A 16,383-nucleotide genomic window follows, 5' to 3' on the forward strand; every position below is an offset into this window, starting at 1 on the left:
CCCTCTAGTTCCATCCACATTGCTGCAAATGGCCAGATTTCATTCTTTCTCATTGCCAATCTACCAGAGTTTTAAAGAACAGTTAATACTTATCATTCTCAAACAGTTCCAAAAAATAGAAATGGAAGAAAAGCTTCCAAACTTATTCTATAAAGCCAGCAATGCCTTGATTCCAAAACCAGACAGACCCCACTTAAAAGGAGAATTGCAAGCCAATATCTTTGATGAACATCAATGCAAAAATTCTCAACAAGATACTAGCAGATGGAATTCAACAGTGTATTAAAAGAATTATTCAGGGGTGCCTGGGTGGCTCAGTTGGCTAAGTCTCTGACTTTGGTTCAGATCATGAACTCATGGTTCATGAGTTCAAGCCCAGCACTGGGCTCTGTGCTGACAGCTCAGAGCCTGGAGCCTGCTTTGTATTCTGTGTCTCCCTCTCTCTCTGTTCCTCCCATGCTCGCAATTTGTCTCTCTCTCTCTCTCTCTAAAAAAATAAAGATTAAAAAACTAAAAAATAATAATTATTTGCCATGATCAAGTGGGATTCATTCCTGGGCTGCGGGGATTGTTCAATATTCACAAGTCAATCAATGTGATACACCACATTAATAGAAGAAAGGATAAGAACTATATGATCCTGTCAATAGATGTAGAAAACCTTTTGACAAAATACAGCATCTTTTCCTGATAAAAACTCTTAGGAAAATTGGAATAGAAGGAACACACCTTAACATCATAAAAGCCATATATGAAAGGCCCACAGCTAATATCATCCTCAATGGGGAAAAACTGAGTGCCCCATGAGATCAGGAATACGACAGGGATGTCCACTCACCACTGTTGTTTAACATAGTGTGGAAGTCCTAGCCTCAGCAATCAGACAGCCAAAAGAAATAAAAGGCATCCAAATTAGTGAAGAAGTCAAGATTCCTCTTCACAGATGACATGATATTCTACATTGAAAACCCAAATGCTGTACCAAAAAATTGCTAGAACTAATACATGAATTCAGCAGTCACAGGATATAAACTCAATGTACAGAAATCAGTTGTATTTCTATACACCAATAATGAAGCAGGAGAAAGAGATATCAAGAATCAATCCCATTTACAGTTGCATCAAAAACCATAAGATACCAAGGAATAATCCTAATCAAAGAGGTAATAGATCCACATGCTGAAAACTATAGAAAACTTATGAAAGAAATTGAAGTCACAAAGAAATGGAAAACCATTCCATGTTCATGGATTAGAAGAATCAATATTGTTGGGGCGCCTGGGTGGCTCAGTCGGTTGAGCGTCTGACTTCAGCTCAGGTCGCGATCTCACGGTTCATGAGTTCGAGCCCCATGTCAGGCTCTGGGCTGATGGCTCAGAGCCTGGAGCCTGCTTCCGATTCTGTGTCTCCCTCTCTCTCTGCCCCTCCCCCATCCATGCTCTGTCTCTCTCTGTCTCAAAAATAAATAAACATTAAAAAAAAGAAGAATCAATATTGTTAAAATGTCTATGATACCCAAAGCATTCTACACATTCAATGCAGTCCCTATCAAAATAACTCCAACATTCTTCACAGAGCTAGAAAAAATAATTCTAGGGTTTGTATGGAACCAGAAAAGACCCTGAATAGCCAAAGTAATGTTGAAAAAGAAAACCAAAGCTGGAGCATTCACAATTCTGGACTTCAAGCTGTATTACAAAGCTGTAATCATCAAGACCGTATGGTACGGGCACAAAAATGGACACATAGACCAATGGAATAGAATATAGAACCCAGAAATGCACCCACAAATATATGGTCAACTAATCTTTGACAAAGCAGGAAAGAGCATCCAATGGGAAATAGACTGTCTCTTTAGGAAATGGTGCTGGGAAAACTGGACTGTAACACGGAGAAGAATGAAACAGGACAACTTTCTTACACCATACATAAAAATAAATTCAAAACGGATGAAAGACATAATGTGAGACAGGAAACCATCAAAATCCTAGAGAAGAAAACAGGCAAAAACCTCTTTGACCTCGGCGACATGAACTTCTTACTTAACATGTCTCCGGAGGCAAGGGAAACAAAAGCAAAAATGAACGATTGGGACCTCAAGACAAAAAGCTTCTGCATGGTGAAGGAAACAATCAAGAAAACTAAAAGGCAACTGACAGAGTGGAAGATATTTGCAAATGACATATCAGGTAAAGGGTTAGTATCAAAAATCTACAAAGAACTTATCAAACTCAACACCCAAAAAACAAATAATCCAGTGAAGAAATGGGCAAAAGACATGACTAGATGCTTCTCCAAAGAAGACATCCAGATGGCCAACCGACACATGAAAAAATGCTCAACATCACTCATCATCAGGGAAATACAAATCAAAACCACCATGAGATACCACCTTCCACCTGTCAGAATGGCTAACATGAACAACTCAGGCCACAACAGATGTTGGCAAGGATGCAGAGAAAGAGGATCTCTTTTGCATTGTTGGTGGGAATGCAAGCTGGTGCAGCCACTCTGGAAAACAGTATGGAGATTCCTCAAAAAACTAAAAACAGAACTACCCTACAACTCAGCAATTGCACTACTAGGTATTTATCCATGGGATACAGGTGTGCTGTTTCGAAGGGACACATGCACCCCCATGTTAATAGTAGCACTATCAACAATAGCCAAAGTATGGAAAGAGCCCAAATGTCCATTGATGGATGAATCGATAAAGAAGATGTGGTATATATATACAATGGAGTATTACTTGGCAATCAAAAAGAATGAAATTTTGCCATTTGCAACTACGTGGATGGAACTGGAGGGTATTATGCTAAGTGAAATTAGTCAGAGAAATACAAAAATCATATGACTTCACTCATATGAGGACTTTAAGAGACAAAACAGATGAACATATGGGAAGGGAAACAAAAATAATAGAAAAAACAGGGAGGGGGACAAAACAGAAGGGACTCATATATGAAGGACAAACTGAGGGTTACTGGAGGGGTTGTGGGAGGGGGGATGGGCTAAATGGGTAAGGGGCACTAAGGAATCAACTCCTAAAATCATTGTTTCACTATATGTTAACTAATTTGGATGTAGATTTAAAAAAAAAAAAGAAAAAAAGGAAAGAAAAAAATCCATATGGACATGAGACCGGGCAGATAGAGCTTCAGGACAGGACCATGATAGGTGTTGGGGAGTAAATTCACAACTCCGAGGGACTCTTGACCAAACATGTTGGGCACATTGCAGACCCTGAGTGCTTCACATAGACATCAAGTGTGCACTGCCCATGGACACATCTCAGTCCATGCTCCTCAACACAGCAGGTGGAATGAGGTGACTACTGGTGCTCTCGTGTCCCTCTTTGGGTTCAGTATTCAATCTCCAGCTCCTGCATCCTGAGCCCCTGCAGCCTGCTGCATGGACTACTCTGCATAGCCAGCTCACTAAGGCCACTTAGTGGTTCAGGGACTAAAGTTCCTGCCAGGTAGGTCCCTGAGTCCCCTAAGTCCCCAGGGCTCCCTGAGTCTCTGGCTAGCTGGCCTTGGGGATGCAGGAGTAACTTCTTCCCAGAACCCTCCATAATCATATGGTGACTCTGCAGGATACAGTCTCTGGCTCGTTTTTCAGGTGGACTTGTAGGTCATTGGGGAAGCACTTCTCCCAGCCAGGACAGCTGTGAGGACACTGCAGACACAGGATGAGGCTGGAGATGTCTCTGTATTCAAACAGGACAGGAGAGTCCATGAGCTGGCATCTCCCCACATCCCAGGCTTTCCGGCTCCTTCAACATAAGCTACTGGGCATAACAAGAGCTTGGACAAAGGTGGGTGTAATGGCAGGTTAACTGGCTTCTCACCTTGGGTAATGAACAGGTAGCTATTTTAACTACTCTAGTGCCCTTTATCTTATAAGTTAAATTTCTGCTGCCTGTCACCATTTCTGCTCCCACGTTTCTTCAACCACATGATCATTTAGGGAAAGTCTTTGATGCCTTGTGACTCTTAAGGTCTCAGTGGGGCTGATGTCAGCTGGCTATGCCAGCTGTGGGTGAAGATCTTCCTGGGATGAGCAATGCTCACATAGTAAGAAACGGACTGCAGCCTCTGGTCCCTGCTGAATCCTCTACTTAGAGAAAGGGACCTCAGCTGTACTGAGAGCCAATATCAGAGTCTCACTGAGAGCCAGGTTGGACCCTCAGCCCCCAGAACTCCTCCACCTACACATCCACTAACAGACCCAGACTGGACACTGTGGGACTTCCAGCACCGTCAGCATCAGCACCAGAACCTGGACTCCCCACCCTCAGTGCAGTCAGGGATGGGGTCACAGGAAATCACAGGACAGAGGATTTGGAGATGGGGTGTGGTGATACCTCTCAATCTGTCCCCCAGCATGGAGCCTCCGTCCTCAGGAAGAAAGGGGTCTGGCCATGACCAGGGCTCCAGGGAACCCATGGTTCCCTCTGGGCACTAATAGATCTGGGTTTTCAGAATCCTAAACCCACCACAACCAAGCATGCATGAGGAGAAGGAGCATGGAGGAGCACCATGAATTTGGAATCCTTAGCTTGAGGCCTTGTCTCTTCCTCACAGTTGTGTGCTGCTGGTACAAGGCACCAGATATCCTTGGACTGAGTTCCCAGAATGAACTGCTAAATGAAAACCCAGTACCTTTCTCCTGACACCTTGAAGAGCAAAAACTTCACCTGGGGTCATCATGCAGGTGCACTGGGCAGGAGGAGCAGGTGGCCTGCTGATGAGTCAGAATTAGCTGGATTCCTTGTTCTTGGTTTCCTTCCCCACTCTGTTGTCTCTGTAAGGTAGTGATTTTGTGCACGTGGCTTCCATTTACTTTTCCAGAACAAACAAGTCATTAATGTAAATGATCTTGGCAGCAGCAGTGAAACCTCCTGATGTGTTGGATTGTCACTTTATGGCCATGAAAAAAACCTTCTGAGAAAGTGCCAAGGAGGTGTGATTACCCCATGCTCTGGTTTCCAAGAACTCCCTGGGTCTCATAAAGGGAACACACTGCACTGAGATCACATGGAATTTGTGTTCTCCAGGATTAAGAGACAGCTTCTGTGATGCTGACCCAGATGGTGGCTCACTTGACACCTCACTTCCTCCTGAAAAGGGGTCTTCACATCAGTGTCCATCTGCACCTGGAGGAACAGGGCCAGGTGATGGGAGTCCCCAGAGTCCCTGCAGGTAAGTGAAGGAGACTGGTGTGACTGAGCCTCACTCACTGTTGTGGAGTGGGTCCTTGCCACTAGGTCCTTGCCAGCATGTCTCAGCTCTTGGCTCCCATCAGAAGCAGGTGAAAGCACGTTCCCCATCTCCAGAGTGGGTCATTCCCTGTGATGGGATGGAACATGCGAACCTGCATTTTCATCCAGCTGCTTCCTGGGACCTCCACACTGACCCAGGGCCATCTCACCCCTCAGCAGTGGTCACAACCTCACTCACCTCCAGGCCCTCTGTGTCAACTTCACGCTGACATCACACCAAAAATTTTAGGAACACTTTTCACATAATTTCCCCACATCTTTTTGGTAACCTGAAATCTTAAATTAGGGTGAATTTAAGGGTGAAGTTAAATTCTCTACTGCATATCTGGACCATTTCCAAATAAGATGAAATAATGAAATGTTCATTAGTGAACACAGGGTTACATACTTTTGGCTTTGTCAATACAGAGAAACTCAAGATAAATTTGGGTCTCTTAGTAAACATGTCTTGTGCTTTAATGAAAGATTGTACCAAAGAAGAACACATTTCTAGGACTTATGAGATATATTCAGAAAGTTTCCCCTCGAACAGATGGTGGTACAGCTTACAGTTCACAATTACTTACCACTTAGTTCTGTTAGGAATTAAGGGTTAAGAATTCTATATCCGGTTGAAGTTACTAGAATGAATAAGGGAAACAATTCTCTTTGCAGAAAAGTTGGATGCTTGCTTTAAAGAAAATCAAAGGAAATCATTTTATGTTAAAGAAAAGCAAAAGCAGTTTCTGAAAGTGAGGCTGATTATTTAAGGAGGGAAAACTTAGGACAAAATCTGAATTAAAAATAATTGTAGAAGTGTTGTGGAAAAGGAATATTTGAGAACAAATTTTAGTGCGTGGTCAAGCTGGTTAAGATAAAAATGAATTTGAATTAGGGGAAGATGGCAGCGTAGGAGGACGCTGGGCTCACCACACGTCCTGCTGATCACTTAGATTCCACCTACACCTGCCTAAATAACCCAGAAAACCGCCAGAAGACTAGCAGAATGGAGTCTCCGGAGCCAAGTGCAGACGAGAGGCCCACGGAAGAGGGTAGGAAGGGTGGCGAGGGAGTGCACGCTCCACGGACTGGTGGGAGGGAGCCAGGGCAGAGGGGTGGCCCACCAGCCAAGCAGAGCCCCCGAGTCTGGCTTGAAAAAATGGAGGGGCTGGAGGGAGTATGTTCCGTTCCAACAGCAAGCGGGACTTGACATCTGGAAGGTTATAAGCTAACAGCTCTGCTTGGAGAATGGGAGGGCTGGAGGACAATGAGAGGGAGAGTTGTTGAGCCCTGGACGACAGAGCTCAGCTTGGTGGGGAACAAAGGTGCTCCCCAGTGCCATCTCCCTCGCCCATCTCCCAGCCAAAATCCCAAAGGGAACCAGTTCCTGCCAGGGAATTTGCTTGCACTGCGCAAACACGCAACGCTGTGCTTCTGCGGATCCATCCCTCTGGCGGGTCTGACTCCCTCCCGGTGCCTCAGGGCCCCTCCTAAAGCGGATCTCTGAAGGAAAAGTGAGCTGAGCCTGCGCCTCCCACCCCTGTGCACCATGCCAATCCACCCCAGCTAATACACCAGATCCCCAGCACCACAAGCCTGGCAGTGTGCAAGTAGCCCAGACGGGCCACGGCACCCCACAGTGAATCCCACCCCTGGGAGAGGGGAAGAGAAGGCACACCCCAGTCTGACTGTGGCCCCAGCAGTGGGCTGGGGGCAGACATCAGGTCTGACTGTGGCCCTGCCCAGCAACTCAAGTTATTCAAGACATCACAGGGGAAGTGCCCCGTAGTCTCACACCACTCCAGGGACTATCCAAAATGACGAAACAGAAGAATTCCTCTCAGAAAAATGTCCAGGAAATAACAACAGCTAACGAACTGATCAAAAATGATTTAAACAATATAACAGAAAGTGAATTTAGAATAATAGTCATAAAATTAATCGCTGGCTTGAAAACAGTATAAAGGACAGCAGAGAATCTCTTGCTACAGAGATCAAGGGACTAAGGAACAGCCAGGAGGAGCTAAAAAATGCTATCAATGAACTGCAAAATAAAATGGAGACAACTATGGCTCGGATTGAAGAGGCAGAGGAGAGAATAGGTGAACTAGAAGATAAAATTATGGAAAAAGAAGAAGCTGAGAAAAAGAGAGATAAAATATCAAGGAGTATGAGGGGAAAATTAGAGAACTAAGTGATGCACTAAAGAGAAATAATATACGCATAATTGGTATCCCAGAGGAGGAAGAGAGAGGGAAAGGTGCTGAAGGTGTACTTGAAGAAATAATAGCTGAGAACTTCCCTGAACTGGGGAAGGAAAAAAGCATTGAAATCCAAGAGGCACAGAGAACTCCCTTCAGATGTAACTTTAATCGATCTTCTGCACGACATATTATATTGAAACTGGCAAAATACAAGGATAAAGAGCAAATTCTGAAAGCAGCTAGAGATAAACGTGCTCTAACATATAAAGGGAGACCTATAAGACTCGTGACCAATCTCTCTACTGAAACTTGGCAGGCCAGAAAGGAATGGCAGGAGATCTTCAATGGGATGAACAGAAAAAATATGCAGCCGAGAATCCTTTATCCAGCAAGTCTGTCATTTAGAATAGAAGGAGAGATAAAGGTCTTCCCAAACAAACAAAAACTGAAGGAATTCGTCACCACTAAACCAGCCCTACAAGAGATACTAAGGGGGATCCTGTGAGACAAAGTAGCAGAGACATCGCTACAAGCATGAAACCTACGGACATCACAATGACTCTAAACCCATATCTTTCTATAATAACACTGAATGTAAATGGACTAAATGCGCCAACCAAAAGACATAGGGTATCAGAATGGATAAAAAAACAAGACCCATCTATTTGCTGTCTACAAAAAACTCATTTTAGACCTGAGGACACCTTCAGAATGAGAGTGAGGGCATGGAGAACAATTTATCATGCCACTGGAAGTCAAAAGAAAGCTGGAGTAGCCATACTTATATCAGACACACTAGACTTTAAATTAAAGGCTGTAACAAGAGATGAAGAAGGGCATTATAGAATAATCACAGGGTCTATCCATCAGGAAGAGCTAACAATTATAAATGTCTATGCACCAAATACAGGAGCCCCCAAATATATAAAACAATTACTCACAAACATAAGCAACCTTATTGATAAGAATGTGGTAATTGCAGGGGACTTTAACACTCCACTTACAGAAATGGATAGATCATCTAGACACACGGTCAATAAAGAAACAAGGGCCCTGAATGATACATTGGATCAGATGGACTTGACAGATATATTTAGAACTCTGTATTTCAAAGCAACAGAATATACTTTCTTCTCGAGTGCACATGGAACATTCTCCAAGATAGATCACATACTGGGTCACAAAAAAGCCCTTCATAAGTATACAAGATTTGAGATCATACCATGCATATTTTCAGACCACAATGTGATGAAGCTTGAAATCAACCACAGGAAAAAGTCTGGAAAACCTCCAAAAGCATGGAGGTTAAAGAACATCCTACTAAAGAATGAATGCACCAACCAGACAATTAGAGAAGAAATTAAGAAATATATGGAAACAAATAAAAATGAAAGTACAACAATCCAAACGCTTTGGGATGCAGCAAAGGCAGTCCTGAGAGGAAAATACATTGCAATCCAGGCCTATCTCAAGAAACAAGAAAAATCCCAAATACAAAATCTAACAGCACACCTAAAGGAAATAGAAGCAGAAAAGCAAAGACAGCCTAAATCCAGCAGAAGAAGAGAAATAATAAAGATCAGAGCAGAAGTAAACAATATAGAATCTAAAAAAACTGTAGAGATCAATGAAACCGAGTTCGTTTTTTTGAAAAAATAAACAAAATTGATAAACCTCTAGCCAGGCTTCTCAAAAGAAAAGGAGATGACCCAAATAGATAAAATCATGAATGAAAATGGAATTATTACAACCAATCCCTCAGAAATACAAGCAATTATCAGGGAATACTATGAAAAATTATATGCCAACAAACTGGACAACCTGGAAGAAATGGACAAATTCCTAAACACCCACACACTTCCAAAACTCAATCAGGAAGAAATAGAAAGCTTGAACAGACCCATAACCAGCAAAGAAATTGAATCAGTCATCAAAAATCTCCCAACAAATAAGAGTCCAGGACCACATGGCTTCCCAGGGGAGTTCTACCAGACGTTTAAAGGAGAGATAATACCTATCCTTCTCAAGCTATTTCAAAAAATAGAAAGGGAAGGAAAACTTCCAGACTCATTCTATGAAGCTAGTATTACTTTGATTCCTAAACCAGACAGAGACCCAGTAAAAAAAGAGAACTACAGGCAAATATCCCTGTTGAATATGGATGCAAAAATTCTCCATAAGATACTAGCAAATCGAATTCAACAGCATATAAAAAGAATTATTCACCATGATCAAGTGGGATTCATTCCTGGGCTGCAGGGCTGGTTCAACATTTGCAAATCAATCAATGTGATACATCACATTAATAAAAGAAAAGATAAGAATCATATGATCCTGTCAATCGATGCAGAAAAGGCCTTTGACAAAATTCAGCACCCTTTCCTAATAAAAACCATCAAGAAAGTCTGGATAGAAGGAACATACTTAAAGATCCTCAAAGCCATTTATGAAAAGCCCACAGCTAACATCATCCTCAATGGGGAAAAACTGAGAGATTTTTCCCTGAGATCAGGTACACGACAGGGATGTCTACTCTCACTGCTGTTGTTTAACATAGTGTTGGAAGTTCTAGCATCAGCAATCAGACAACAAAAGGAAATCAAAGGCATCAAAATTGGCAAAGATGAAGTTAAGCTTTCACTTTTTGCAGATGACATGATATTATACATGGAAAATCCAATAGACTCCACCAGAAATCTGCTAGAACTGATACATGAATTTAGCAAAGTTGCAGGATACAAAATCAATGGACAGAAATCAGTTGCATTGTTATACACTAATAATGAAGCAACAGAAAGACAAATAAAGAAACTGATCCCATTCACAATTGCACCAAGAAGCATAAAATACCTAGGAATAAGCTTAACCAAAGATGTAAAAGATCTGTATGCTGAAAACTATAGAAATCTTATGAAAGAAATTGAAGAAGATAGAAAGAAATGGAAAAACATTCCGTGCTCATGCATTGGAAGAATAAATATTGTCAAAATGTCAATACTACCCAAAGCTATCTACACATTCAATGCAATCCCAATCAAAATTGCACCAGCATTGTTCTCGAAACTAGAACAAGCAATCCTAAAATTCATATGGAACCACAAAAGGCCCCGAATAGCCAAAGTAATTTTGAAGAAGAAGACCAAAGCAGGAGGCATCACAATCCCAGACTTGAGCCTCTACTACAAAGCTGTAATCATCAAGACAGCATGGTATTGGCACAGAAACAGACACATAGACCAATGGAAGAGAATAGAATCCCCAGAACTAGACCCACAAAAGTATGGCCAACTAATCTTTGACAAAGCAGGAGAGATTATCCAATGGAAAAAAGACAGTCTCTTTAACAAATGATGTTGGGAGAACTGGACAGCAACATGCAGAAGATTGAAACTAGACCACTTTCTCACACCATTCACAAAAATAAACTCAAAATGGATAAAGGACCTGAATGTGAGACAGGAAACCATCAAAACCCTAGAGGAGAAAGCAGGAAAAGACCTCTCTGGCCTCAGCCGTAGCAATTTCTTACTTGACACATCCCCAAAGGCAAGGGAATTAAAAGCAAGAATGAAGTATTGGGGCCTTATGAAGATAAAAAGCTTGTGCACAGCAAAGGAAACAACCAACAAAACTAAAAGGCAATCAACGGAATGGGAAAAGATATTTGCAAATGACATATCGGACAAAAGGCTAGTATCCAAAATCTATAAAGAACTCACCAAACTCCACACCCGAAAAACAAATAACCCAGTGAAGAAATGGGCAGAAAACATGAATAGACACTTCTCTAAAGAAGACATCCGGATGGCCAACAGGCACATGAAAAGATGCTCAATGTCGCTCCTCATCAGGGAAATACAAATCAAAACCACACTCAGATATCACCTCACGCTAGTCAGAGTGGCCAAAATGAACAAATCAGGAGACTATAGATGCTGGAGAGGATGTGGAGAAACGGGAACCCTCTTGCACTGTTGGTGGGAATGCAAACTGGTGCAGCAGCTCTGGAAAACATGTGGAGGTTCCTCAGAAAATTAAAAATAGACCTACCCCTTGACCCAGCAATAGCAGTGTTAGGAATTTACCCAAGGGATACAAGAGTACTGATGCATAGGGGCACTTGTATCCCAATGTTTATAGCAGCACTTTCAACAATAGCCAAGTTATGGAAAGAGCCTAAATGTCCATCAACTGATGAATGGATAAAAAAAATTGTGGTTTATATACACAATGGAGTACTACGTGACAATGAGAAAGAATGAAATATGGCCCTTTGTAGCCACGTGGATGGAACTGGAGAGTGTGATGCTAAGTGAAATAAGCCATACAGAGAAAGACAGATACCGTATGTTTTCACTCTTATGTGGATGCTGAGAAACTTAACAGAAACCCATCGGGGAGGGGAAGAAAAAAAAAAGAGGTTAGAGTGGAAGAGAGCCAAAGCATAAGGGACTCTTAAAAACTGAGAACAAACTGAGGGTTGATGGGGGGTGGGAGGGAGGATTGATGGGTATTGAGGAGGGCACCTTTTGGGATGAGCACTGGGTGTTGTATGGAAACCAATTTGACAATAAATTTCATATATTGAAAAAAAAAATAAAGAAGAGTTAATATCTATTCTTCTCAAACTCTTCCAAAAAATAGAAATAGAAGACAAGTTTCCAAACTCATTCTATAAAGCCAGCATTACCTTGGTTCCAAAACCAGACAAAGACCCCACTCAAAAGGAGATTTACAGGCCAATATCCTTGATGAACGTGGATGCAAACAATTTCAACAATATACTAGCAAATCGAATTCAGAGTACATTAAAAGAATTATTCACAGTGATTAGTGGGATTTATTCCTGGTCTGCAGAGCTGGTTCAATATTTGCAAATCAATCAATGTGATACACCACATTAATAGAAGAATGGATAAGAAACATATGATCCTGTCAATAGATGCAGAAAAACCCTCAAGTCGGAATAGAAGGAACATAAGTTAACATCATAAAAGACATATATGAAAGGCCCACAGGTAATATCATCCTCAAAGGGGAAAAGCTGAGAGCTTTCCCCCTAAGATCTAAGGACAGGGATACCCACTCTCAACACACCTGTTCAACATAGAGTTGGAAGTCCTAGCTTCAGCAATCAGGCAACAAAACAAAATAAAACGCATCCATTTTGATAAAGAAGAAGTCAAACTTTCACTCTTCACAGATGACATGATAATCTACGTGGAAAAGTCAAAAGACTCCACAAAGAAACTATTAAAACTGATACATGAATTCAGCAAATTCACAAGATATAAACTTAATGTACAGATCGGTTGCATTTCTAATCACCAAAAATGAAGCAGCAGAAAGAGAAATCAAGGGATTGATCACGTTTACAATTGCACCAAAACCAATAAAATACCTAGAGATAAACCTAACCAAACAGGTAAAATCCTGTACACCCAAAACCATAGATGGGGCGCCTGGGTGGCTCAGTCGGTTAAGTGCCCGACTTCAATTTCAGGTCATGATCTCACAGTTTGTGAGTTTGAGCCCGTGTCGGGCTCTGCATGGAAAGCTCAGAGCCTGGAGCCTGATTCAGATTTGGTGTCTCCCTCTCTCTTGGTGTCTCCTTCTCTCCCTGCCCCCTCTCCTGCTCACTCTCTGTTTCTCTCTCTCTTTCAAAAATAAATAAACATTAAAAAAACATAGAAAGCTTATGAAAGAAATTGAAGAAGACACAAAGAAATGGAAAAACATTTATGTTCATGGATTGAAAGAACAAATATTATTAAAATGTCAATACTACCCAAGCAATCTACATATTCAATAGAATCCCTATCAAAATAACACCAGCATTCTTCACAGAGCCAGAACAATTTTAAAATTTGTATGGAGCCACAAAAGACCCAGAATAACTAAAGTAATGTTGAAAAAAAAAAAAAAAAGCTGGAAGTATCACAATTCTGTTCTTTAAACTGTATTACAAAGCTGTAATCATCAAGACAGGATGGTATTGGTACAAAAACACACACATAGATCAATGGAACAGAATAAAGAACTCAGAAATGAACCCACAAATATATGGCCAACTAATCTTTGACCAAGCAGGAAAGAGAATCCAGTGGAAAAAGACAGTTTCCTTAGCAAGTGGTTCTGGGAGAACTGAACAACGACATGTAGAAGAATGAAACTAGACCATTTTCTTACATTATACACAAAGATAAATTCAAAATGGATAAAATACCTAAATGTGAGAAAGGAAACCATCAAAATCCTACAGGAGAAAACAGGCAGCATCTTCTTTGACCTAGACAACAGCAACTTCATAGTTGATATGTTTCCAGATGCAAGGGAAATAAAACCAAAAATGAACTATTGGGACCTCATCAAGATAAAAGTTTTCTGCACAGCGAAGGAAACAATCAGCAAAACAAAAGGGTCCACATGGAATAAAAGAAAATATTTGCAAATGACATATTGGACAAAGGCTAGTATCCAAAATCTATAAATAACTTACCAGACTCAATACCCAAAAGACAAATAATCCAGTGAAGAAATGGGCAGAAAACATGAATAGACACTTTTCCAAAGAAGACATCCAGACGGCTGACACCTGAAAAGATTCTCAACATCGCTCATCATGGGGGAAATACAAATCAAAATTACAATGAGATACCACTTCACACTTGTCAGAATGGCTAAAATTAACAACTCAGGAAACGGATATTGGTGAGGATGTGGACAAACGGATACAAACTGGTGCAGCCCCCTGGAAAACAATATGGAAGCTCCTCAAAAAATTAGAAATACAACTACCCTACACCCAGCATTTGAACTACTAGTAACTCATCCAAAGGATACAAAAATGCTGATTAGAAGGGGCACATGTACCCCAATGTTTGTAGCAGGGCTTTCAACAATAGCCAAATTATGGAAACAGCCCAAATGTCCATCAACTGACAAATGGATAAAGAAGATGCAGTATATATATATATATGTATATACACACAATGGAATACTACTTGAAAGTGAAAAAGAATGAAATTTTGCCATTTATAACAATGTATTTGGAACTGGAGGGTATTATGCTAAGCAAAATAAGTCAGTCAGAGAAAGTGTATGATTTTCCTCATATGTGGAATTTGAGAAACTCAGCAGAGGATCATAGGGGAAGGGAAGGAAAAATTAGATAAAAACTGAGAGGGAAGCAAACCATAAGAGACTCTTAATGAGAGAGAATAAACTGAGGATTGCTGCAGAATAGGTGGGTTGGGGGATGGGTTAAATGGGTAATGGGCATTAAGGAGGGCACTTGTTGGGATGAATACTGGGTGTCATATGTAAGAAATGAATCATTGGGTTCTACTCCTGAAGCCAAAACTACACTCTATGTTAATTAACTTGATCATAAATTAATTAAAAAAATATTTAAGAAAGGGAAAATGAATTTTAAAAAAGACAAACAAAACAGCAGACTTATAGAGTACAAACTGGTGGTCCCCAAAGGAGAGATGTGTGGAGTGATGAGTGAAATAGGTGAAGGAGATTAAAAGCACATGTATCATGATGATCACTGAGAAAAATACAGAATTGTTGAATCATTTATTGTACATGTGAAACTAATATAACACCATGTTAATTACATGTGAATTAAAAATAAGTGAATATGAATTTAAAAACTCGCAAGAAACAGTAAATGTTGTTAAGGATGTGGAAATAAAGGAACCCTTGTGCACTGGTCTTGGGTGGTGTGACCCTGTTAAAGTAGTATGGGTGTGTCTCAAAAAATTAAAAATAGAATTACTATATCATTCAGTAATTCTACTAGTGGGTATTTACCCAAAGAAAACAAAAACACTAATTCAAAAAGATATATGCACTATTATGTTTATCGCACATTATTTACCTTAGCTGAGATATGGAAGGAATGCAATAGTCCATCCATAGGTGAATGGATAAAGATGTGGTATCTATCTATCTATCTATCATGCATATCTCTATCAACTATCACCCATCTATCATCTATCTCTCTATCATCTATCTATCTATCATCTATCTAATGGAATAAAGGATGAAATCCTGCCATTTGCAACAAATGGATGTATCTAGAGGGTATAATACTAAGTGAGATAAGTCGGTAAGAGAAAGACAAATACCATAGGATTTAACTTATATGTGACAAAATGAATGAACATGGGGAAAAAAGAGACAAATAGAAAAACAGACTTTTAAGCATAGAGCACACACTGGTGATTGCCAAAGAGGAAGTTGGTGGGGGGATGGGTGAAGTAGGCGAAGGGGATTAAGAAGAACACAATTACTGTGTTGAGCATTGAGTAATGTATAGAATTGTTCAAGCAGTATGTTGTACACCTGAAACTACAGCACTGTAAGTTTTACACAAGAATTTTTGAAAACAAATAAATAAAAATGTGAAAAAGTCTATGGAGCAAGTGGTCCTGCCTGAGGCTGAATGGAGAACTTGTGATTTTTTTTTTGCTTGTTTGTTTTTGTTTTTTTAGAGGATTGAAGAAGACAGTAACAGCACACAATGTCAAGCCCAAACAGGTTTAGTTGCTTCCTCGTGCTAAATTCCATATCACTATAAGATTTTTTGTGGCTAAGAAAAAGGATCACAGAGGCACCTGGATGACTCATCCAGTAGAGTGTGCAACTCTTGGTCTCAGGTCATGAGTTCAAGCCCTGCATTGGTCATGGAGCCTACTTAAAAAAAGATTTTTTAAAGAAAAAGGATCACAAATATGCAGTCATAATTAGTGCTAAGATTAGAGTTAGTTATAATGGAGATATGTTTGAAGGGTCTTCCAAGACCAAAAAACTGGAAGTTTCTGAGGTAGGCATAATGTAATTCAGAGTGTGTGAAACACAACATTTCTAGTGAAACAGCAAAGGTGACTGAGGAATGTGGTGCAG

At 40.6% G+C, this 16,383-nt stretch overlaps 1 protein-coding gene across 1 annotated transcript in view; it reads right to left on the minus strand.

The window, feature by feature from the left end:
- The window catches only part of LOC132675408 (butyrophilin subfamily 1 member A1-like), a 48,000-nt gene extending 42,668 nt beyond the window's left edge, over nt 1–5,332 (minus strand). Inside the window, 1 exon segment of the mRNA XM_078433392.2 lies at nt 5,105–5,332. Within this exon segment, the coding sequence (XP_078289518.2) occupies nt 5,105–5,332 (228 nt within the window).
- Nucleotides 5,333–16,383: the final 11,051 nt, after the last annotated feature.

Source organism: Panthera onca, chromosome A1, assembly GCF_046562875.1.
Source record: "Panthera onca isolate mPanOnc1 chromosome A1, mPanOnc1 haplotype 2, whole genome shotgun sequence".
In the NCBI taxonomy this organism is placed as follows: Eukaryota; Metazoa; Chordata; class Mammalia; order Carnivora; family Felidae; genus Panthera; species Panthera onca.